This window comes from Diorhabda sublineata, chromosome X (assembly GCF_026230105.1).
Source record: "Diorhabda sublineata isolate icDioSubl1.1 chromosome X, icDioSubl1.1, whole genome shotgun sequence".
Taxonomy (NCBI): Eukaryota; Metazoa; Arthropoda; class Insecta; order Coleoptera; family Chrysomelidae; genus Diorhabda; species Diorhabda sublineata.
In genome coordinates this window covers 21273957-21299335 of record NC_079485.1, presented here as the reverse complement: position 1 = coordinate 21299335, position 25379 = coordinate 21273957, and the positions used below count along the sequence as shown (strand labels likewise).

General features: G+C 29.8%; 1 protein-coding gene across 2 annotated transcripts; it reads left to right on the top strand.

The window, feature by feature from the left end:
- The first annotated feature begins 557 nt into the window (after positions 1 to 557).
- Positions 558 to 25070, top strand: LOC130450879 (nipped-B protein). 2 transcript variants are annotated; one of them, XM_056789583.1, is made up of 22 exons: positions 558 to 1318; positions 2504 to 2672; positions 2978 to 3093; positions 3152 to 3561; positions 6394 to 6775; positions 6875 to 7105; positions 9678 to 10128; positions 10206 to 10492; positions 10548 to 10735; positions 10799 to 11245; positions 11363 to 11602; positions 11667 to 12077; positions 12718 to 13209; positions 13268 to 13792; positions 14202 to 14852; positions 14906 to 15170; positions 16836 to 17338; positions 18603 to 18749; positions 18810 to 19036; positions 19095 to 19269; positions 20112 to 20279; positions 20795 to 25070. In XM_056789583.1, exons 1-22 carry the CDS (start codon positions 1255 to 1257, stop codon positions 20984 to 20986), a joined length of 6741 nt encoding a protein of 2246 aa, XP_056645561.1. In that variant the 5' UTR covers positions 558 to 1254; the 3' UTR covers positions 20987 to 25070. The 2 variants fall into 2 exon arrangements, with proteins under 2 accessions (XP_056645561.1, XP_056645560.1); XM_056789582.1 differs by having other exon boundaries at positions 10539 to 10735.
- The last annotated feature ends 309 nt before the right edge of the window (positions 25071 to 25379 follow it).

The following is a 25379-nucleotide window of genomic DNA, read 5'->3' as shown; positions in this document are numbered from 1 at the left end:
TGTATATGTATTATGCAAAACTGTTTCAGCTATGAATTAGGGCCGATTATTTTTCCTGTTCCCTTATTTATTCCAATATTCTCTTATTTATTCCAATAACTTGGTATATTAGAGAAAAGGATCATATAAATAAACATTGTTGGGAAGGAACATCGTGAAAAGTTAGCATTAGGAAAAATATAAAACGGTTCCCAAAAACCACTTATAATGTTAATTTCAAATTTAAGTGTGGACATGTGCTGTTACCAAACAATAATTAGGTTTATAACATTTCAATTATATATTCTTGTTTTCTACTGAAACTGTTAGTTTTTAAGAATACGTATGCCATCTAGTATATAAAAGATTTATTACAACTAAACATTCTTCCTATAATTCAATTTTTATTTAATGATAAATTTTTTACATTTATACAACAGAATTAGTTATACTTAAATTGGTGACGCACTACATTTATTATAATATGTGATACTCTTATCAGTTTTTTTAAACATATTCAAAAACATTTCTAATTTCAATTTCCCACCTTACTACCACCTGTCAATTTCAATCGGTAAAGGACGGATTCTCTTACCGACTGAGTAGTGAATGAAGTATCTTGAGTTTGCCGTTTACCTCCCCAATCAAGTGTCTGTTTTAGAAAGAACGTCGCCATTCGTTTGCATTAATTAGAAGAATAAAAGTTTATTAATCGTCAGTGGAATCATTACGATGTGTTAAGCAGTGAACCAATTGCTATTATTTTCATTTAATATTTATTCGAGTGTAACAAAAACCTCTATAGCTAGATGTAATTCTAGTAAATGCTTCCAAAACAAACTTTGCCACCTCAATAATGCAATCAAGTGCGGGCAATACTTTTAGGAAAATTGAATTAGTATTATGTGGATTTTGAAGCCAAAATGAGTTTAAAATGCTGAAAATAAGTGATTTATTTGTTTTTTAATATCGTCCATGTCAAATGTCAGCTACAATGTTGTTGACAGTTATGTCACCTGAAGTTGTTTTCCTACAAAAGAAAGTTTATATTGTTTATATTTTAAGCTTAAGTATTTAATTGCTACCCAATATATTGAGGTAGCAGTGTTTCTAATTAATTAATTCTATCAACTAATTACCTTGGGTATGTGCGCTGTGGAAGAAAAATGAATAAATAAACCTTATGTGGTAGCTAAGCAGTGTCATCAATTCCTATTATAATATGAACCTTCAATTTATAAATGTGGTTTTTGGATAATATAATCAATTGTGGAGATGGATCCAGGAGTCCCAAGTGTACCTATCACCACACTTGCGGGTGTAGCAAGTCTTACAGACTGTAAGTGTTGAAATTAGCATTTTTAATAGTTCAATTTTATTATATATTACATTTCTTCTTGTACTGTTCTCAGTTTATTTCTAAACTAACAGGAATTATAGGCTCATAGTTTTGTTGATCACAAATGACCTATATGTGTTGTAAAAATGAATTATTCTTTAAATTTTATTTTTAGTTAGAATAATAATCATTACACCCAGCAAGTATTCTCTAGCAGAGAAATAAATATATTAATTTCTACTAATATGTAACTTTAACTAACTGATGAATACTTTGTTTTTGTATTTGAATTAATTCTGTTTGAATTCCTAATTAAGTGCTAGATTCCCATCTTCATAAACAAATGAAAATGAATAACACCTGCAATTAACATTGCTTCCATTTTATTATTTATTGTATTAGATCCATTTTTAAGCAGTTAGATTGGCAATTAATAATCTTCATATATGGTAAAATATTTTCCTTGCACCTTAGTTTTGTTTAAAATCATTATTGCCAATGCTTTTGCATATTATAGTTACTCTAATATGTCTTTTGTAGCAGTTGAATATACTTAAGTAATCTGACACCTGATTTGGGTATGAAGGATAAGGAAAAAAGAAAGGAAAAGAAAGACAACTCCATTTTTTATTTAGAATGATATTAAATGATATTAAGGTTAATATTAGTAACACAAATATTCTTGATGTTTAGGTTGCTCCTAAATAAATGAATCAATTTAGATTGGTCCTTGATAAATACCTAGCTTTTCTTGCCTTTTCTACTGTGTATTTATTTGGCTTACATCACTGTACGACTATAATGAATTAAAACCAAACATATTCAAAATCCATTGGTTTAGAATGAAATAAGGTCAAAAATAAAGGTATAAATATATATATATATATATATATATATATATATATATATATATATAAACTGAAAAATCAAAATATTTAGAGAAAGAAATAATTGTACTAGAACCATTTACAAATTAATCCTTTTTCTAATAAAGTATTCCTAGCTTCTCAAAGTTTGGTATAATTGACATTTATTATATTTAGTAGACAATCTACTTTTTTATATATAAAAAGATAAAAAGATTATATAATATTCTTGAGATATAAAATGTTTGCAACTCCACTTTTGAAATTCATTACTAATAGTAGTTTATGTTTTAGTGTATATATGTTATTTTTGTTTTAGTACTCCCCGAAATGCCATTACCAACCCCGTCACCACAGACACTGAGTAATAAATCTTTATTGTTCCATCCTCGAGTAGCTGAAGAAGCACAGAATTTACTTGGGGTCAGAGATGAAGTCTTGATACCTCAACTAGTCCAGTCTTTAGAAAAGACCTCAGCAGAACATATGTAAGTTTTTTGCGTCTATTAGGCAATTAAGAATTTTTCAAATAGTTTCTTATTGTTATTGGAATTGTTCATTCTATATGTCTTGTATTGCAAAAGTATGCTTTTTAAATAACTACTATTTTTATTTTTTCATTCCTTCATATAATGGTAATTCAAAAGCAAAAATAATATACATCAAACTCTCTTGAAATGTATTTTGTAACTACTACTTAGTAGCAGCTTTTTATCTATATTATTTATTAAAATTACCTATATTTTTTATAAAAGTTAGATTATTTCAATATATATTCTTTCATTTGTTACAGAGAAGTAAAAGATAATTATGCTGGGACTGATTCTAAATTGGAACAACAAGAATCCATGCCAGAGATATTGCGGGCTCTTTTGGATTCAAATCCATATATCTTTTATGGAAACAAACGTAGGTTTATAGTTTTCTTTTTTTCAGATAAGATTATTTTAAACTTGTCAATTTTTAGCTCGTACTGCACAGACTGTACGCCTGGTGCCACTAAACCGGATTCCACAGACACAACCTTTACAATCTCTACAAACGAAGCAGCAAGAATCCCAACTTCGATCACAGCCAGCTCAACCACGGCTACAGCCACCTCAACAGCGATTACAACCTCTAATACAGACACCACAGCCTCAACAAAGATTACAGAATCAACAGCAAACACCAACTCATCAACAATCCCAGAGCTCACAGCAACAATCATTATATATCCTAACAGCGTCAAATTCTCAACCTGCTTCTCATGTTCAACCCCAAACATCTTCTCATCTTCAACCCCAACCTTCTTCTCATCTTCAACCTCAACCAAAGTCAAAAGGAGCTTTTCCACCTCACTGGAATAATACGGGTGCAAGTATGTTTACAGTTAAGGTTAGTTTTCTTATTTCATATTAGGTATATAAAAACTAACAGTTGTTATGTAAAGAAGTCTTTGAAAAATTAATTTTATTTTACATATCTTAAATAACAATTATTCTTTACTCATTAACATATTTTACTAATAGAAAACATGTTCAATTCTCCACATATTACAGCTGTTTTGTCATCATTAGTGATGTGAACTCTCGGTACATTATATATGGTGAATCTATTTCCAAAGTAATGTGAAATCTTGACATTCCATTTTGAGCAAAAAGTTGTCACAATATGAGATATGAGACATATATAACAATTAATTAATAACAATAATAAAAAATTACTTGAGTTGATTAAATGAGAATTGTAGTGCCATAAAATTTTTCTTTGAATTATTAAATTCGTGCAATTCAAAATTAAATATTAAAAATGATACCTCATTCATAACGACCTAACTTGATTTAACCAATAAAAATTCAATATTCATAATCGAACTTATAAAAATTCATTGTCATTCATAAAGCTTTAAAGAAAATTATCCTAGAATTTCAATTCCAAAAAGCTATTTGTATAGCAACAAAAATCAACAAACTCCATATTTGTAAGAATTTCAGATACCACACTATAAGCAACTGTTAAAAAACTATACTGTGTAGATAATACCACATGCAATATGATGTGTAATCATAATTTTTATTAATTTTATTTTAAAATGTAAGCTGACATAATCTAAAGGTAATGGACATGAGACAGTAATGTATTATGGTTTCACTTGTTTATTTAGGGTGCATTCATAAACCACATGGTCATATTATGGTCCTTTTAGGACCCCTCCCCTCCTGCCAGGTGCTACGTGGTTTTGTTTCATAATATTTTACGTTTTTTATTACATATTTATTAAGAAAATATTAACAGTTCATTATTTTTTAAACAATGGATTAATGATTCTTTCTGAAAATATAGCATTGTATGACAAATAAAATCACTTTTTTCAACAAAAAACAAAATTTCATCAATCATCATCAAAAAACTACGTAGCTTTGCTCTCACCTCCTCCCCCTGTCACGATGCTCAGTATTGTATTTGAATTTATACCTCCTCCCTTGGCTACATGGTTTATGGACGTTCCCGTATATAATTTGTTCATACATTTTATATAAGGTATTCTATACTGCCATTTTGGTTCCCTCGAGTACATCCTCTGTTCTTAGTTTTAATCGAGGTGGAATATTTTCCAGCTATTATCCGAAAATAACTGTTGGTTATTACACTGTTACAAGTATAATCAGGCACCTTTTTGACGCAATTTTGAAAATTCTACTGAGATTTACTTATTATACAAAATTATAAACACTATTTACCACTAAAAAATAGTAATATAAGCATTGTAATCTTGCTGTCTTATGGCATTTTAAGTATTATAAAATGTCAATAAAATGTACTTACCAATGTAAAATTGAAAAAAAAGTCAAATTAGTTCTTGAAAGAACTAATTTTAACTATAAATACACGTTTGTTTCAATGATTAGTACTGTCAATTTAAATAAACTAATATGTATGTCTTGTGAAAAAGACAATCGATCTTATGTTGTTATGTTTGATTGATTGATACAAGAAGAAAGTTTGTTGGTAACTGAGGTTTATGGTTTTTATACTTTTTAGCATTTCAGTGTGCAAAGTGGGTAAATCGTTGACAACTGCTCAGTAATAATTATTGAACATCTTAAATCTATTATACAACTAAATAAATATCATGCAAGAATTAACGCACAAATAGTTAGTCATGCTATTTTTTCACATGTAATTTGAAAGTTTAAACTGTTGTCTTCTGCTTGAGTGGAATATACTTTCATATTCAATAGCCATATTTTATAACTAAGTTTATTTTTTATTCAAAAGTTTTTTCAGAAATATTAAATAAGAATGATATATGAAATTTTTCTGAAATATCAATAGATTCGATTATAAGCGCTTGTTTATCTTCAGCTGTTATTGCCTTTTGTTTTTTCCCCAAATAATTAAGCAACCTATTTGTTTTTTCCCCAAATAATTAAGCAACCTATTTGTTTTAATTGCTTAAGTTAGTCGTCCAAATTATTATTGCTATATGTTTGCAAATATCTCGTCTTTCCTTCTGGACATCAAAGGTTTACATTTGGATGTGACTATCCCAGGAATCTAGTCATTGTATTAATTTCAAGATATGTGGCAGTGTATTATTGAAAGCATGACCCATCCATCATATACTCAATAACAGTTCCCTCCAGATACCAGACAGAATCTAGTTGTATTTTATGCCATGTGATGGAAGCTAGGCTTTTTTATGGGCACTCTTCTATTTCCTATAATAGTTAAGGAACTAAGAGGGTTGAAGATCCGCACTGTCGATATTTGAGTGCAAGGAAAAGAAAAAGGAGGTTTGCATGCTGTTATTACTTTCAGAGTGAATACTTGTTACTAAAGTCATTTAAATTGCTTTTGTCTGAACGAAAAGTAGAATGAAATGATTTAGTTCCATTACCTTTTATACCATATACAATAAACTTGCAACAGTTTTTCTTCAAATTATGGAATAGCTGTATTTTATGTTTGTGTAATAAGCAAGTCATTGTATTTAAAGACTGAAGGTAAACTAAAACCTATTAATTTCATTTGCCTGTTTTATACGACGGAGACAGTGTAATTTTGAGTGTTGGTGTAGTGGTGGTTTACATAGTGTGTTCAGTATGAATATCATCAACGTTTTTAAAAAATTCCAACTCAGAATGAATATGTATGTCTACCTACTGTTACTTTAACGATAAATGATTACAGCACAATTTTAAGAGGATTTTTTTTAAATTTTAGTCATCTACAGACGAAAGTGAAATTAGACAAGCAGCGATTAATTCATTTAATCACCATCAACCTATTATATCCCCCAATTCGCGTGATGGTATAAATAACCTATCAAATAGCGAAAGTTCTGATCTGACATCACAAAAATCTACTTCGGCCCACGATTTGGATGAATCTATAATATACCTAACAGGTAGCAGTACCTCTAGTGGAACACAGCAAAGAGTTGCTCCACCCCATGAAATGGATAACTCTTTGATTAGCATATCAGATGATAGTTTTATCGAGACACAGACAAGAGCTGTTGAAAATATCGAAATAAATGACACTATAATTTCCATATCAAGTGAGAGTGATTTTGGTGGATCAAAAACAAAAGCAGCTCCACAAGGTTTGTAATTTTTTAAAATTCTAAAAAAAACGTTTTCATTCACACATTTCAATATTCCTGAAACTGGTACCAGTATAATGTATTTCAATAACATTCCAGGTCAATCTAAATCTAAAGATGATTTTTCCATTGGGACAGGAAATACAACAGTAATACCTTCCAATCTAGTACTAAACCAGAAAACTATTATGAAACCGTCCCTTCATGATCAATCCATATTGGAAGCAGCACAACCTCTATCGAATACTCTAATTGTGAACAACTATAATAACCGGTCAACACAAACTTCAACCAGTGAACTTAGGCAGTTGAGGCGAAATCCAGCCAGAGGTGAGTTTTTTTTACCTTCTCAACATCACATTAAAAAAACCTTCAATTTCTGTGTAAGCTATATATCTTATTTCATTGGTAGGGTATTTTTCTGTAATATGCTGTCAAATTTTTAAAAAACTACTGATTTTGATAACAAGTTATATAATAATTAATAAATTTGGATTTTCATTTTATGGAATTTTATACAAGATGTCCAGAGTGTACTGAAGGTTTGATATATTAAGTGTTCATCAAATAGGCTATTTGTGTCATTTCTAGATATTGGATTTCAAAGTTACTAAAAAAAATAATATATTTTCGAGATTCCACATGTCATTTTCCGGCACTCCATTAATCTGGAACAAAGATTAATATTAACACTTTGATACTTGGCTCTCGAGCTGTATTCGTTGTTGTACAGAATGTTTTAAGAATAAATGTACTGCTGCATTCCTTGGTGGTGACCTGTATCAGTCTCATCCAGTTCTTAACTGATGCTATTATGTTATTACATTTAAGTTTTCCTCAAAATTAACTATTAGATGTGTGATTGACATCATTTTTGAAGATTTGATGATGAATTTGTACTAACTGAAGCCTTTATTTCTTCGATTTTTTGCTATCAGCAGATCGTAGAAGATTTGTCTTTTTGTATCTTGATCAATTGATTCTCGAACATCTGATTGTTTCTGATGTTAATGTCGCTTAAGTCCTTGTAACTGTAATACACTTCACGATATTAACGCTGAGAGTTGGTTATGTTGCGTCGTTGATAGGTTGAATTCATAGGTAAAATAACAAAGCTACTTATTCACGAGATATTATGCTAAGAAACCTTTAACTTCAATACAAAAACCAGATCACGTTACTCTTTTCGGATTTTCCAAGTTGATAAGTTTTCTTAATGACACTGACAGAGGACTCTATCAGTGATAACCGCCCGCCATAAACTAGTTGTTGTGTTGTTAGTCATTTTTGTTTATTTTCACAATACCATAGTATCTTATAGCAGGATGTAATTACCATTTTTAAAGTTGCCGGTTGAAACTCTTCAGACAGTTATCTTCGGAAATTATACTCACAAATGGATTCTGAATATTCACAAACGAACTTATTTATAATGCTCCACTGACCCAAAGAAGAGATATAGAGTAAGAATGGTAGTTTCTGAGGCTTCTAAGATTTTTTATTTACTTCAATCAAGGTATATTTATTAAAAAAACAGGAAGCTATGGAATTTTTTTGAACTGATTTTATAGGATACACGAGAGTTACCCTCTAATAAATCGCCCTATATGTAAAGAGTGAATTTCTAGGTAAAAGCAATAACCAGATTAAGAATTAAGAATATTAATGAGATAAAATATTCCAATTGCAAATTATTAATGTATGCTTGATTTTTATAGTTAACTAGGGTATTTTATGATTATTTTAATAATATAAATTTCCTGTGTATATAAATTCTCTACAAATAACCAGACAAAAACCAAAGCAAAACAGATGTTAGTGAATAAATGAAATTTCAATATACAAAATGGGCCAGATTATGTTAGTTTGAATCTCTGATAATCCATGAACTTGTTTTGTACATATCATAATATAGATTAGCAAATCTTTTTTCTAATTTATTTCAGTTTCTAAATCTTTTGTCTAATTAATAATTAGATGTTATTTTGGTAATTTGACATCATGTTTTGTATTATGCATTTACACATTTAGATTTTGCTTTTCTAACAAGTAACCAAAATAGTTTAAAATCATCAAAACTTTGATATAAAGTAAAAATTAATTGAATTCATAACGTCACTAAGAATTACTATTACAATTATAACAACGTTTAAGGAATAGTTAAAGAATTGATAAATAAAATCATTTGGATATTATTCATTGTTAAATCCAATAGTAGCTTTAATGACACAATTTCTCATTATCCCTTACTTTTCGAATTTTGTAATAATTTATGCCTGCGTAACTTTTTAACATTTCTTGAATAGTACTTAGTAACTACTATAGGAAAGTTTGTAATGTAAAATCGATTGAACTATTCTAAAATTTGTAAGACAAATCAGGTCCTTGTGTTTATTGATTATGGTCTAGCAAATCCACCAATAGAAAATTTTGATGAATTTTTTGACATTTTGACTAGTAAACCTCATTATTTTTTTAAAATTATATTCACTTTTAGTCATGTCTTGTTTTTCTTATTGATAAAACATTAGTTCTACTGTTATTGGTTAGTCCTATAGGTCCATTCTGAATTTATAGTTTCCAATATTTGTCCAGTAGTGGTGATTGTGTACCTGCTTTTTCTCTTCCATTAAAATATGTGAATTTTAACCAAGACATGTTTATCGTTTATCGTCGACAATAGACGAGGCCTTAGAAAGTTACTCACACAATTAACACTAACGCTTAGTTTATGGTGTCTACTAATCTGTAGGATTATTTGTTTATGCTAAGGTGCTAACTAAACACTGGTCGTATGCCAATTTTCCTACTAACATTGTTCTTACTTACTAGTTTCTGTTACTTTGTACTAACACATTAGCAGTAGTTAGTTAGTGAAGACAGTTCTGTCTTCATATTGTAGGACAACAAGCAGATAACACAAAAAATACATCAAAGACTGATACACCACCAACAATTCCAGTAACCATGCTAAAGCAAAATTCAGCTGTAAAATATGACTCAAAAGTGGTATCTGAAAACTTAGAAACAGGAACCGAAAAACCAAAGGAAAATAAAGCCAATGAAACAAACGAAATTAAAATCACTGAAGTCAAAGGAAGAGATTCAGGTGATTTATTGGAATCGGATATGAAAGCTTTGAGTGAAGCTGTAACCTGTGATCATTCTATTAAGCAACCCATTATAAAATTGTATAGGTTGAGTTCTGAAGATCAAGCATTATTACTAAAGAGTATTAAAGAGTTCATAGAGAAGAAACCCAAGATGGCCAAAGATATGGGAATTCATTTACTCTATTCCACAAACAATGAAGACAGGGAGGACTATCAATCAGATGAAGATCTTGGAAACAAGTGAGTATACGTTATGTAAAATCTGTTTAAAATTGATTGAAATTTTGAATTGTATTTATATTTGGAACTGTTATTAGACGAAAAAGATCAAACAGAAAATGTATAGGAAGTGAAAGTGATGAAGATTATGAACCGGATACATTTTCGGCTTTAGTTGGAAGTAAGCGAAGAAAAATAGGTAAAGACGAAGTGCCAGAACCTGTAATTGTGAAACCTAAACTCAGGAGGGTTGAAAAGAAATTCGTTCCAGTTCTAGAAAAATTATCACAGGAAGAACTGATGGAAACTAACACCTATCATAAATTCAATAAATCTATTGAATATGTCCTCAGATCGGGAGAGGACATTGATGCCTCAGATATAGGTATAATACCGATATTTTTTTAATTTTATTTGTATTCATGGTTCAGATTTTTTAGGTGATGATGGTACAATTCAAGAAGAGTATCTTTTGAGTCGATCTGTTATGCAGGAATTGTGTACAGAAGCAGCTAAATTGAAAATACTGGGAGCTATGGAGATGATACCTACTGATAAACTTACAAGGCTTTTGAATATATTAGAATTAAATATTAGAGGAGGTGATAGAGTATCACCGATATCAGATGTATGTACTTTATAGACCAATAAGCTATAAGAAGCTTTAATTGTTTTTTTATTTGTGTTTTAGGAAGACAATGAAAGTATTCGTCAGCTATGGCTAGAAGCTGCAATGGAAAGAGTGATGGGCGCGGCAGACGCTTGCTTAGTCTGTATGTATATAATGACGTCACGAAACATGTCAAAACGTGTCTACCTTGAAGAAGTTATAGATCGAGTGGTCCTTTACATTAAGTACCAACTGCACAATACCATTTTTCCATCGTTTGATTCCACTTACAGATTAGATAATAAAAAGAAAGACGGTCGTCGAAAGAAAAATACTCAAGTTTCAGAAAAAGGCATTTTAGTTTTATATACGAAAATTTCAGAGCTCGTCAACTTACTAGCAGAATTATTAAATATTCAAATTCTGACAGATACATCAGTGCTTCACGCTTCTTCCATGGGTGTCTCGCCATTTTTTGCTGAAAATGTTAGTGAGCTACAGTTGGCTTGTCTAAAACTTGTAACAACAGTAAGTAGCCTTTACATTCTAAACTGAATGCATTTTCTTTAAATTATTATTTTATGTACACATTCGTGCAAAATTAGTATAGAAATAGAACAAAATTAAAATGGTTTATCATTTTAGATTTTCACAAAGTATGAAACGCATCGAAGACTGCTATTGGATGACATTCTAGCTTCTATTGCTCGACTTCCCAGTACAAAGCGTAGTTTAAGAACGTATAGAATAAATAGTGAAGAACATATACAAATGTTGACTGCATTAGTTTTACAGCTTATACAGTGCGTCGTAGCTTTACCAGATAATTTTTTACCAAAAGAATCCAAAGATAAATCTCAAACTGTTGACAAAAACACTCCTAAGGTAAATTTTATCAAATAATATACCACTTTTTTTTATATCAATCAATATACTGTTTTATTTGTAGGTTGACACTGATATTTTCATTTGCAACAAATACGAAAAAGCCACATCCACTGCAGGTACTTTTCTTACTGTATTTTTGAACAAGTGTGGTAATAAGCAAGAAGATATTGATTACCGTCCTTTATTTGAAAACTTTGTACAAGATTTACTCTCAACTGTTAATAAACCAGAATGGCCAGCCACCGAGCTACTTCTTTGCTTATTAGGTAAAATGCTGGTAAAGAATTTTTCCAATAAAGGTACTGATATGTCTCTAAGGGTAGCCAGCTTAGATTACTTGGGAGTAGTGGCTGCTAAATTGAGAAAAGATAGTGTTTTGTCACGATGTAAATTAAATACCATAGACCAAATGATAAAGGATATCAAACAAGAAGAACAGAAGGATAACGAAGAGAAATCATCTAAAAATAAGGTAGGCGAATTGGAGATATTTTTATATGGAACTTTATTGAAAATATTCACTGTTCTTATCACTTCCAGCTGGTCTGGGCATGAAGTTAGAAAATGCATATTTTGAGACAATTGTCATCTCTTTATTTGCTAATGAATGAATGGTAACAAGACTAGTACAATCTGAGTTAATACAACGATTTTTTGTTGTTATTGTTAATTGTTTATTGTGCATGTCAATAAGAACTTACTGTTGAATATCATTATCTTTAAACAAATTTTGAACTGTATATAAACAGTCTGTATTCCTAGGCTTATTTTCAAAGTCCCTAATTCATCATAAAAAACTCAACTGTTACATATGACACTATGTATCTGTTAACTTGAATCAGAAGAAGTGGTTATTTTTTATAAATTTTATCTAAGTTGAATTTTTGCTGTAGACCACTATAATTATTTTGAAATTATATTAAATAGTATCTAATTTTCTATCAAAGTGACATATTGATTGATTGATTTATTTGATGCTCTATCCTGCCGAATTTTTTCAACTTTTTATTTACAACCATGTTTAACAATAATTGTTCACATTGCACTTTTGATATGATTACATTTCACTAATTAGTTAAACTTTTTTGTATATGTGAAGATTTTTATTGTAGAAAAAGAAAAATGTGGTGAATACCGATAATGAACGCGCCCAGTTTCTCCAACGGGTGTTACTAGATTTTCTCGCGGTAAACGCTCAAAATGATGAAGCTTACAAGTATGCGAGACATTTTTACATAGCTCAGTGGTACAAAGATGCTGTAACTGAAAAATCGCAGTTGGCTATGGGCGATAAGAATAATTCTAAAGATAATAGTCACAGATCAAGAAAGTACAAAGATGATGAAGATGACGAGGATTCTGATGAAGAAAAGATGAAAAATAGAAAAAGTTCCGAACAAGAAAATACGGAGATATTTGCCCAAATAGAAGAAAAGAAGAAATTTCTTCTTAGTAAAATTAAGCCTTTTCAAGAATCTATATCTGCTGGGAATAGAGTTCAAGTTTTCCAAACGTATATTGATTACAGTAGTGCAGAATTAATTGCACAATTTTTGGCTTCCAAGAGATATTTTTCTCAAAGCTTTGATCAGTATTTAAAAGCGGTAAGTATAAGATATTGAATAATAAATAATAATATTCATATCATTTCCTTCATTTTAGATTTTAATAGTCTTAAAAGAGACTTCCATAGCAATTAGAACCAAAGCAATGAAATGTCTTACAATGATAGTAGAAGCGGACCCATCGGTTCTGGGTAGACACGACATGCAAATTGGTGTAAATTTATCTTTTCTTGATCATTCGACGTCAGTAAGAGAGGCAGCAGTCGATTTGGTGGGAAAATTCGTCCTTAGTAGACCAGAACTAATTAACAAATATTATGAAATGTTATCTGCCCGAATATTGGATACTGGTGTTAGTGTAAGGAAAAGAGTCATCAAAATTTTGAAAGATATTTGTATAGAATGCCCTGAATTTCCAAAAGTTCCAGAGATTTGTGTCAAAATGATTAGGAGAGTAAATGATGAAGAAGGTATTAGAAAACTGGTTATGGAGGTGTTTCAGAACATGTGGTTTACACCTACTAAAGATACATCCTTGTTGAGGAAAGTTATGAATATTACAGATGTAGTTGCTTCATCTGAAGAGATTGGATTAGAATGGTTTGAGCAACTTTTGCTAAGTGTAAGTTATTTCCAATCTTTGTATGTGTACATAATAAAAAATATTATTTATTCTAATATGAAATTAAATCTTATGTAATTTATTCACGTAACATTTTCTTATTCAAGCGCTGTACAGACCGAACTCAATGTGCATGATTTTTTGTCTTCCACATTTTATTTTCAGTTGTTTTTCCTTTCATGTACTATATCTCTTGATTGTGTGAAGAAGGTGTATAGTAGGGTCAATGAAGGAACATCGAATTTACCAAAAATGATATGGTCTCCACGTAAAATGTTTTTACATTGACTTCATTTATACATATCTTTTGACATTTTTTAATATTTCACATCAGATTTTCAATGTTTTTTTCTCAAGCTCCCTTTACTTCCAAATAAAATTTGGTGTAGTATTTTTTTATCATTTTCAGTTGTTCAAACCAAAAGAAGATAAAGACGATTCAACAAAAGTAATGACAGAACCTCCTAAAGCCCTCTTGCTAGCGTGTCGGCAAATAGTGGACTGTTTGATTGAAAATGTCCTTAGCTTAGAAGAAACATCAGAGAATACTAGCACTTCGCAAAGACTAGCGGCATGTTTGACAACCTTGTATTTATTCGCTAAAATTAGACCCCAGTTATTAGTAAAACACGCCAGCACATTACAACCTTATTTAGGATTAAAATGTCAAACAAAAGGGGATATTCAGATTATAAGTAGTGTTGCTAAAATGCTTGAATTAGTAGTACCGTTAATGGAACATCCTAGTGATTCATTCTTAGCTCAGCTGGAAGAGGATGCTCTGAAATTAGCATTACAGTATAACAGGCCAATTGTTAGCAGTTGCTTGTCTTGTTTGGGATCAATCATTAATAAAGTTACCCGTAATTATAAACTAATTAGAGACTGTTTCAAAACATACTATGAATATTTAAAGAAGTTCAAGGAATGGATAGAAAAAAATTTAAATGTGCTTGGGGAGATGAAGGGTAGAGCTACATTTAGGAGATCTTTGTTTATAGTAGGATTGTTGCTAAAGCATTTTGATTTCAAAGATCCTGAAGTATTAGGTGATTTGACAGTGAGTATAAAGAATATTTTTAATAACATTATATTTAATCCATTTATTTTTAGGTTGATCTTAAAAACGAAGTTTACCAAATAATGATATTTTTTCTTCGTAAAGATGACACTGATATACAAGTAAATACATTGAAAGCTATTGGTTGTATATGTATTAGGCATTATGAGTTCATGTTGGAAAATGAATTAAAAACATTCTACCATCAACAGCTTACAATGGAAGATGCTCCACTGGAAATGAAGGTTGAAGTTCTTACTAATATTGAAAGTTATTTGATTGAGGAAGAAAATCGGATGATCCAACAAGATTTAGAATGTAAGTAGGGTAAACTTTGTTTATTGTTAGTGAATCACCATATAAAAATAGATACATGTATCTTTAAAATGATGGAGTTTGAAAAGTTTTGTTCATTTCTTCAAAATTTGCTCTGTGTTCTATTGTTTTTGAGCTGTTTCTAGAATCATTCTTATCCTTATCTTATCCCACGTTATGAAAGCTGTTGATGACACTTTCAATTCTAAAGCTCGAATGAACTCCAGTATTTGTTCTGTCTTCAAGGTTAGATCTTCACTCATACAGGTTTTTTTATCTGTAGCATTTTTTGCTTATAGCTGTAATGGCGAAGCATTCTAGAACTGTATAATCTCGAGTTTCATCCCATCCTCTCCCCAGAGAATATACACTCGACAGATTCTGCAAAAACTAATCTTATCGAGTGCTTCATGTAACTGCAATACCATATAAGGTAACTAGTTAGAATGTGTAGCTATGTTGGATTGATATTCAAATAGTTTTTGGATCCAACAGATCTGCCAGAGCGCTTTTTTTGGTTTCCTTCTTAAATCAAAACTTCCATATAAAAGCATTTTTCTACACTAAGACTACTACTAATTTTATAGCGAGTGTATTGGTCTCATTATTCCCTCCGCAATTTTCTTAGACACGTCCATATCATTTTTGCGTCGGTGACATGAGAGCTCAATGCTTTGATAGCTGCTATCTATCAGAATGAATCACTACGAAACATTTCTGATAGTTTCGTTTCCATTTATCTTTCGAGATGAGGTATTTTTACCTTAGGGCAGAAGTTTATCAATGATGAGTATTTGATATCAGCTCCAAATATCCTCGCCAGCTCTTGTGTGTACCATCTGTGTATTAAACCATCTGTGTACCATTTGGTTATGCATTCATACTTCATACTTAGCATCATCTCTAAGATAGAGTCGAATTCACTGTCAGTTTGGAATTTAACAAATGTGTTAAGTGATCAATGATCTCTTCAGAGGCCTACACACACTATTATGGAAAACTGCGCGATTTTGAGCTTTGGCATATGGTAGTTGTAAAAGTCTTTGGTAGCGGAATGTCGGCTTTTTCTGGCATTCAATAAGTTCTTAAAAATTATATATTGAGTTTGTTTTCTGTTGTTAAATTGCTTTTCTCACAGATAAGAGGGTGTAGTCTGTTCATTGCAATTTTAACTTTTTGCCCTTGTTTGGTTATGTGTGCATTAGTGTTGCACTATATACCTTAAGTATCTTGGAGTACTGATGATGGTAATCATTTATTCATAATTACAAAGCTGCCATTGCAATAAGCTGTTTTTTCTAACAATTCTTCTAAGTAAATTTTACTCTGTTTTATGGGCTTTTATTACTAGTTCAATGTTTTTGGAATATGGTATGATGTTGGTTTGGTCTTAATGTTAAGTTTACTTCGGATCTGATATTTATACTATTGTATTAGTTCTTAGTTGTTTGTTTCTTCAGAGATCTTAGAGGCTCTTCAAATTTTCGAGACATCCAATTTATGTACATCCGTTATCAGGAGCTTAGACACAAAAGGGTGTTCTTGAAAATTGAATTTTGAAATTCTTTTAAAGCAATTCTTAGAATTTATATATTCTGTTTAGTAGCTAACTAGTTTGTTTTCACCACATTGAATTGAAAGAATTTTTAACTTACACATTTCTTGTAGGGTCCAAACGATCGAAACAAGAAAATTTGAAAGAAATGGGGGATGTTTCTTCTGGTATGGCAAGTACTGTGATACAACTGTATTTGAAAGAAATAATGGAATCCTATCTACATCCCAGTTTCAAAGTCAGGCATCCCGCTCTTCGAGTAATACAACTTGTATTGCAACAGGGTTTGGTACACCCGGTACAAATTGTACCATATTTAATTTGTATGAGTACAGATTGTGAAAAGGTTATATCATATAGTGCAGACAAACAATTATCAGATATAGAGAAAAAATATCCGGGGTTCATTCATACAAAATCATCATTTGCTATTCGGTTATCCTACCAGTTGCAGGAAATATTGCAAGGTGGTTCAATAGTTCGAGGATCTCGAGTGAAAGAGAAAGGAGAATATCCCTCTGCTTTGAATGGTTATTTGTATTCAATACTTCGTAGTTCAAGACAACAAAGACGTGCCTTAATACTTAATATTTTGAAACAATTTGATGAACAAGCTGTAAGTATTGATTTTTCAATCTTTAATTATGCATATAAACATTTAATATTTGCCAAATATCAAATGAACTATCAAACCTGCACGGATTGATGGAATGAGAAACTCTTTGTTCTTTAAACGACTTTACACTTGAATAAGCTTTTTGTGAATACTAAGGTGGAGTTATGATAGAAATAGCTTTATTGCATGGTTTCATGATTTTCATTTTGGAAATTTATTATTCAGTATAGACAAATGCAAAATATTGTAAAGATAAAGATTGAAATCAGAATTGTAGAATGGCTAAATACTGGGATAAATGAAGATATAAAAATCTGAGATAACCAAATCCATAATAAATTGAGAGGATAACATTATCATCACTATCATTTTTTAAATGGAAATAATCACAGCCCTGAACACTGTTTTAGAGACTAAAAGGATCTGTTGCAGTCAAAATCAGAAACTTGCAATATAAATAAGAAAGTGTCATTTCTAACAAAACATGCAAGTTTCTGATTTCATTATCTAATAGATGTATATTTTTGCACCATTAAAGAAGAGGATACCTTATGAGCATGTTACAGTACCTATTATTACATATCTTGATGGTAATATAATAGTTTGGAGCTGTTTTGTAAACAGTAAATTGGAAGTTTTGTGAGTGTAACCAAAAAATCAATCAGATGAGAATTTTTGAAAATTTGTGGCAAATATTTTATTGAAAACAGAACAACTTGGAAAATAATTTAATATGGTGACCATATCAAGTTAGAAGGTGAATCTTTTTGAGAAGCCAACATTTAAGACAATTTTCTACCTTGATCTTTCAATTTTGGATACACTTTGTTTTGTTATATTTGACATATTGACTATTGATTATGAGAAAAGTGGTTTTTATTCATTGTTTTAATATATGAACAAATATCAAATAAAAAGTTATTTTATCACCTGTAACTGCATCAATACAAAAAAGAAAGTTGCAAGCCAAGCTGAAAATTATAAGTCCTGTAACATATTCGCTTACATGTTTATAAAAACTTATCTACTTCAGATGTAACCTATACATATTTTGAACTGTGTCACAATAATTTGGTGATTATCAAATTTTCTGCTGAGATTAATGTCCCAATGATTTCTGAAATCTCGTTTTTCTTCTTTTTTTATAGATTGGTATATGCTTATCCTGGCAAGCGATGCAACTAAAATAAAAAGACTTTGTTTGTCATATTAGCATTATTATTCAGTAAATCATTTGAGGTATTTATTTTCATCTTTATTTCAGCGAACCACTTTATCGTATATGTTATACTTAGCCGATAATATGGCATACTTTCCTTATCAAGTACAAGATGAGCCACTTTTCATCGTACACCACATAGATATCATGATCTCACTTTCTGGAACTAATTTATTACAAAATTTCAGGGATGTAAGTATAATACATTTGTATATCTTTGTTGAATAAACAATCCACTATGTCATTTTTTAGTGTTTGATGGTTGAGGGTCAGACAAATAAAATTCCAGACACAGAAAATAGTGGGGCAATAAATGTAGTTTCAGCACTCGACGAGGATGACGATGATGAGGAAAGTTTGTTAAGTCGTGTACCTGAAGATACAAGTCAACTCCAAGCTTACATCACAGCTGCACAAGGCTGTCTACTTCTTCTTATGTTAAAGCAACATATTAAAGATGTATATGGCTTGAGCGATGGGTATTTAAAATATTCAATATATTTTTAATTTTGATGCTAAATTATTATTTAATTTTAGGAAAATTCAACAGTATTCACCATCAGAACCAGCTAAGGTATATGAGAAAGCTATAACACGGAGATCAAATGCTCTTTTCAATCCTAAGGCCACGATACAGAAATTAAAGGAAGGCAAACTGCCTGAGTACTTAGATGAAGATGGAAGGCGTGATCTCATTCGGCAATATATAGATGTAAGTATTGATTTGTTTTGAATACCATAATTTTTTTATTACTACAGCTTTACAACTACAATACTATGCATAGAAACTAGATGCAGTGATATTTTCTTCATAAATTTTTGTACATATAAATTAAAACTAACTGTACGAAAATATGAACTAAATACAAACTAGAACTTGCAATAAAATTGGTTTAGATGTGCCATAGAAAAACATTTTCACTGTGAAGATAATTATATCGAAACGAATTTATTTTAAAGGAAGTCTGCTCAATTTTCTCTACATATGTATTCTTCCTTGAAGAATGAATGTATAATTCGTTATTTGACTAATACTTTAAATGAAAGAACTTGATATTTTTTACTATTTTTGTTCCCACCCAATATTTCTCTCCGAAAGAAAGATAAAAGAGTTTGTTGCAATTATTGCATTGATTGGTAAGGCTGCAAACTATGTACAAGTGATAGAGATTTCATATAGTGTAATCACAGAAAACCATGTCAAGGTCGTAGGTATAAAAATTGATGATGCAAATCAGGACGACATAAGACCCAGAGTGCCTACAACTGGACTTAGTTAATCTCAGAAGATTGAGGAGCAAGACTACTACTAGTTTATGAACATTTGGAGTGGAAAAATCACCAGTGGTCGAATGTAATGTTATTAAATGAGTCGATTACAGTATGCAGTTATCTGAACAAAAGGGTCATACCCACATGTTGATCATTGAAAGAGGTCGAGTAAATATTTACAATACATTGTTGACATATTAGAACCACAATTCCTACCACTCGCTCCCTTTGTAGGAGGGAAATATTTTTATATAATCAATATCTAGTTTTTTTTTGTTGCAGTTCAAGCAACTAATGTTGCGCCTTGACCCAGATGATCCAGACGATGATGAAAATGCTCCTAAATTACTCACTGCATTAGCGAATACACAATCAACTCACCAAACAAATACAGGAGCGCCATCATCAATACTTACAGAGGCCGATCAAGTAGTATTGGACAATTATAAGGTAATTTGAAGTATAATTCATTATAGGAAGATTCTGTTCACTAGAATATATCTATCTTATTTTCATGTTCTTCATTATTGCCCAAACAAAAAGTTCTACAAATTTTGACACAAAATGTTTCATGAAAAATTCAATTTTAATTATTTTTGTACATTTATAGTTTGTGGATACAAAATAAGAGTTGAAATAGTCATTACAATGAAGTCAGCATGTTTGATCCCATTTTGTGTTGTCAATATTATTTTTCAATTCATGAAGTAGTTGAGAGGTGCCCGTTTTTACTTGATACATATATTTTGTGTATTATATTGTTTCATCATTCATATCACATCCTCTATCATAGGTTGTTAGTATTTTCACTCATTTTTAGCTGACACTTATCATGATGCTGTTATATTCAACTGTATATATTTTTTTAATTTGGAACTACTACATTCCACCTTCTTCCTAAATTCGTCGTAGAAACGTTATTTGATTAATATTCATGGTCTGTTTAATTTGTAACTTTTTTTTAGGATTCCCCACCGAAAGTGCCCAAACTCGTGATATCAAATCGAAGGTTCGATAGTGATACGAAACGTACTGCACGGACTCAAAAATCCGAGAAAGTGAAAAAGCATAGACATAAAAAGAAGCGAAGAAAGTTCGCGAGTTCTTCCGGTGAAGAGAGCGAAAATGACTATAGTGATCCTGACTTTATGGCCTAGCTATGCGTTCAATTGAGCAGACTGCACTGCTCAGACTGTACAGTGACTTATAGTTGAATCGTCGTCGAAAAAATTATTATTCTGCTAGTTGCTAAACGGAGTTATAAACCACGAAACAAAACAGTTGTCCAGTCATTTTTGGAAGATTTTTGAAGTGATCTTTGCGATTGGTTAGTGAAGTTCTTGATAATTTGTTTAGTTGAATTCAGTTAATTAAAGCCTTATCGTCAAAATAAAATGTTACAAAAAAAAATATCATTCCAAGAATTACTAGATAAATATTTTTGTAAAGACTCCGCAGATTGGATTATTAACGAATTATAATTAGACTCCAAAATGATATGGGGTACTTTTTGTATGAGTAGTGGAAGCACTTTTAATTGTACATGAACTGTAACATTAAATTGAAAAATAATGGTGATGTGTGCTAATATTACTTTCTCAGTTTGCTTTGTAGAAATTTTCACATCTGTTTATTATAAATATGATAGAGAACTTTATTGAATGTGAGAATTTCTATAATTATTATTTTTGTATAGTTTTCTTATACATTTTTTTAAAAATAAGTGAAATCAGGGGATCTTATAAACATGACCAATTTTCAGGAGCGTTGTCAATGCTCCAATATCATTTATTTATTTGTGTCCACTATACTATAAAATAGCAGAAAGGACAAAGTTGTATTTTTTGAAACTATTTCTAATTGTACAGGGTTTAGAAATGAAATTATCCATTTATTATGTGGCTGAAATTTTGTCCAATTATACAGAATATATCTTTTATTTTCACAAAAGCTGCTTCAATAAATTAGTAATAAGAATATTTGGAACATCTGTTTTTACAGGAATAACTGTTCTTTATTCCTGTAAAATTTTTATCAAGTTATCAAAAAATGGACCGAAAATTTTCAGTTAGACTAGGCACTAGTCAAAGCAATATTAGAATTGGCAAACTGGTATTGTTTTATTTGATTACAACTCATTTTTTCCTCTCACTAGAATTAAACCTATTTATTTGAATCTATTAGTATTTTTAATGTATTTTATGCCAGTATCTCAAATTTTGGATTTGGTAAACTTAATCTAAGTTTAATAATGTTCACTGTGGATTTTGTAGTGTATATTTTACAGTATCTTAACCCCAATACGTATTTTAATATTCACAGAAACAAAATTATAATGTCGATACTCTGAATAACTACCTAAATCGTTCTGGGTAAATCGAAAACCCTAAGAAACTGACAAACTTCGTATATCATATACTGTTTGTTACAAATTTTCATTTTCCTTTCATTCAAGCAACTTTTAAAATTTTTCTGTTACGTATATGTCCGATAGGTATTGAGTTTATAAGAGATTATATCATTGAATTTGAACAAAGTGGCACTTCCTTTGAAACTTCGTACAAAATTGCTGAGTTTTATAAAAGTGTGATTATTATAATTATATGTATGGTTAACTTTCAAAATGCTGGTTAATAAGATATTCTTGTTAACATTCAAAGTTTCTTCAATTGGATTCTTTATAATTTATTATGTATAATTAACAATCCCTGGATTTAATTTCATAAGCAAAAAAATGAAACAGCATCTTCTAAGTTAATCATCACATTTATTTTCATATAAATTTAAAGATTTATTAAAATGTATGATTACGTCGTGTTCATACAGTTTTATTATGTTATGTGTTGAAATTTTTCTGTTTTGATTTAGTAGGATTCTTTTCTTCATGACTTGCTTTTTAAATAATTCGAACTGTATCTTTATCTAGACACCAAGTTTCATTTGTAAAGCTTATTATAAACAAACTAGTGTATATAAACCTATTTGTAATCTAAATGTGTACCTACGCATTTATATTTATTTTATTCATTAATGCAAAATGAACAGGAATAGAAATAAATTCTGGATTGCATTGAATATTGATAGAAGATAATCTTAATTCGGTCCTTTAATGGAATTAACTATAACAATGCAATACATGTGTGGTGTGAGGTTGAAAGCTTCATTTTTAATTTTCATCTCTGTTCCTACATGAATTTTTCTAAAGAACTTCACAGCAGAATGAAACTAAAATAGAAAAACTTCAGTAAATAGTTTTCTGTACATGAGATAAAACATTAATAAAAAATTTCACTGTTTTTTTGTGATATAAAAGACTTATTTTGTACAACTTTGTGATGAAAGTCATTTCCAAACTTTATCTGAATTTCATGAAAGTTTTTATAAACAAATTTATTATTTGTTAATTTAAATTTTGATTGAGACATTAGAAAAATATAATTTACTTACACAAGTTAAATACATTTTTAAACAAATCTTTTGATATCTAACAATGCACAGTTTAGAAACATATTCCTTACTTTAGCTTTAACTCATAAATGTGTGTTTCAAAGCTGACATTATTTCTCTGCATTAATGTCATTTTCATTGTTTACATCGACTGTAAAATTAAATATCATTTTAATGAGTTATCACAAACTGAAAATATAGTTTTTAGTCTTTAGATTACTTCTTTATCGGCCATAAAGTACATATAATAGGGTTATTTATGAAATAACACTTTAAGCAAATGAACTCTACGATTTTAAGATTTTTTGTCGATGAAAGGTCCTTCTATTTTGTGCTGAAATTGTAACTATGTTAAAAGCTTCCAAATTGTATACTTAAAATACCTTATACTTTATGAACAGCACTAGTCTTCTATATAAGCTTATCTTCGGTTTTTGATCATATCAGGTAATTAAAAAATTTATGTATTCAAATAATTTTTAGTGAGCATTAAAACTCGGAGACTTGAATTTTCATTTCTCTTATATTGGTGCAAATCTGTTTAGTTGTATAATCAAGGGTTAATTATGCACATTTTTTGGTATTTCAGAAGCAAAGAGAATATTTTTTATGTCATAATTTAAATGTTAAAATGGAAAGAAATTTGTCAATTTTGTTCAAAGCAACTATCAATTCTATATAGTAGTTAAAATACCATTTTTTTAAACGAGATAAACTTATAAATATTGGATTTAATAGAAATATTCAAATATGTCAAATGGAGCGCGAGTTACAGTAATACTAGAGTTTTGTGTTAGTGAAATTTTTTTCGGTATTAAATATTACTATCAGTTATCACATCAGATCATTCCCTTCAAAATTCTGTTTTTGTTGAAAGTATATATGTATCAAGACATATTGTTAAGAAGTAATCCTTTTTTTATTCAGAAAATATCCCAATTTTTTCCTTCTCTTCAGAATGCATATGTTAAGATTAATAACAAGTATAAATGTATACTGTTGAATGTTGTGTCACTTTTGAACTGCTATATTATGTGTATTTTATATACATATAATTTGAATATTAATTGATTGATTTTATTGAATTTGTTTTCTCCAACCATAATTTATACTAAAGTTTTATTTAAAATTTTGAATAGTTTTTGAAAAGTTCGTTTTAAAACTTTAGTTAGTCAGTTTGTTGAAGTAAAATGATTTCAAATCAATTTTTTAGCAGTGTTAATATACAAAAACTATTTTATTTATGAAATTTTGTTAGATTCATTCAAAATCAGTATTTCTTATAATCCATAATATGGCCTTTCTGCTAGTTTATAGTTGAAATTTTAAATTATTTAAAAATATAGCCTAGTGAATTCTTCAGGTCTATACACATTATGTTCTTGTCTTGGCTTGAAAATTCATTTAATAAAATAATTTTGCAATATTAAAAAACGTCTACACTTCTTCACTTGTACATCAATGCATTTACCCAAAATCTGATGTTTGAGTGCTCAAAAGTGACTATGAGTTCTTTATTTTACTCTATAAGTTTTTCGAACTTTTTTCTTTATCGAAGAGGACACCCAAAATTAAAAATTGTTCTTCATAAAATGAACATACAATTATCAAAATTTTAAAAATCTAAACATTCTCCCACTGTCAATTTGTTGGATTACCTACTACATAGAATATATATGATCAAAAGACAAAAATAGTAACAATTCTGTCATGGAACATGAATTGTTTGTAAGACGTCTATATAAAATTGAGCTTTGTGAAAAATATTCAAATTTATTCATGATTTATATACTATGATGCAAATGAAAGGAATAAATTCGTAACCTTGAAAACTGATGACTTTAAGGAAAAGTTGTAACACATTATTTGAAAGGTATATATATATATATATATATATATATATATATATATATATATATATATATATATATATATATATAAAAGTATCCACCTTTAATAACTTTTGTAATACTGGTATTTAGAAAAAATCCAAAAACGCGTTAATTTATGTTGGAAGGGGCAAGCATTATGGCTTATTTAAACTTACTGGAAAAGCCACCCCCTCACCCCTAGCAGCATCCCCTTTATTTTTTCAAATTACTT

Excerpts from the sequence above, each read along its gene's own strand:
- LOC130450879 (XM_056789582.1), top strand. The coding sequence starts at position 1,255 with ATGGATCCAGGAGTCCCAAGTGTACCTATCACCACACTTGCGGGTGTA. Across the intron at positions 18,750-18,809 it reads TATTACAAAATTTCAGGGAT|TGTTTGATGGTTGAGGGTCA; the intron begins GTAAGTATAATA and ends GTCATTTTTTAG. Across the intron at positions 19,037-19,094 it reads GTATATGGCTTGAGCGATGG|GAAAATTCAACAGTATTCAC; the intron begins GTATTTAAAATA and ends ATTTAATTTTAG.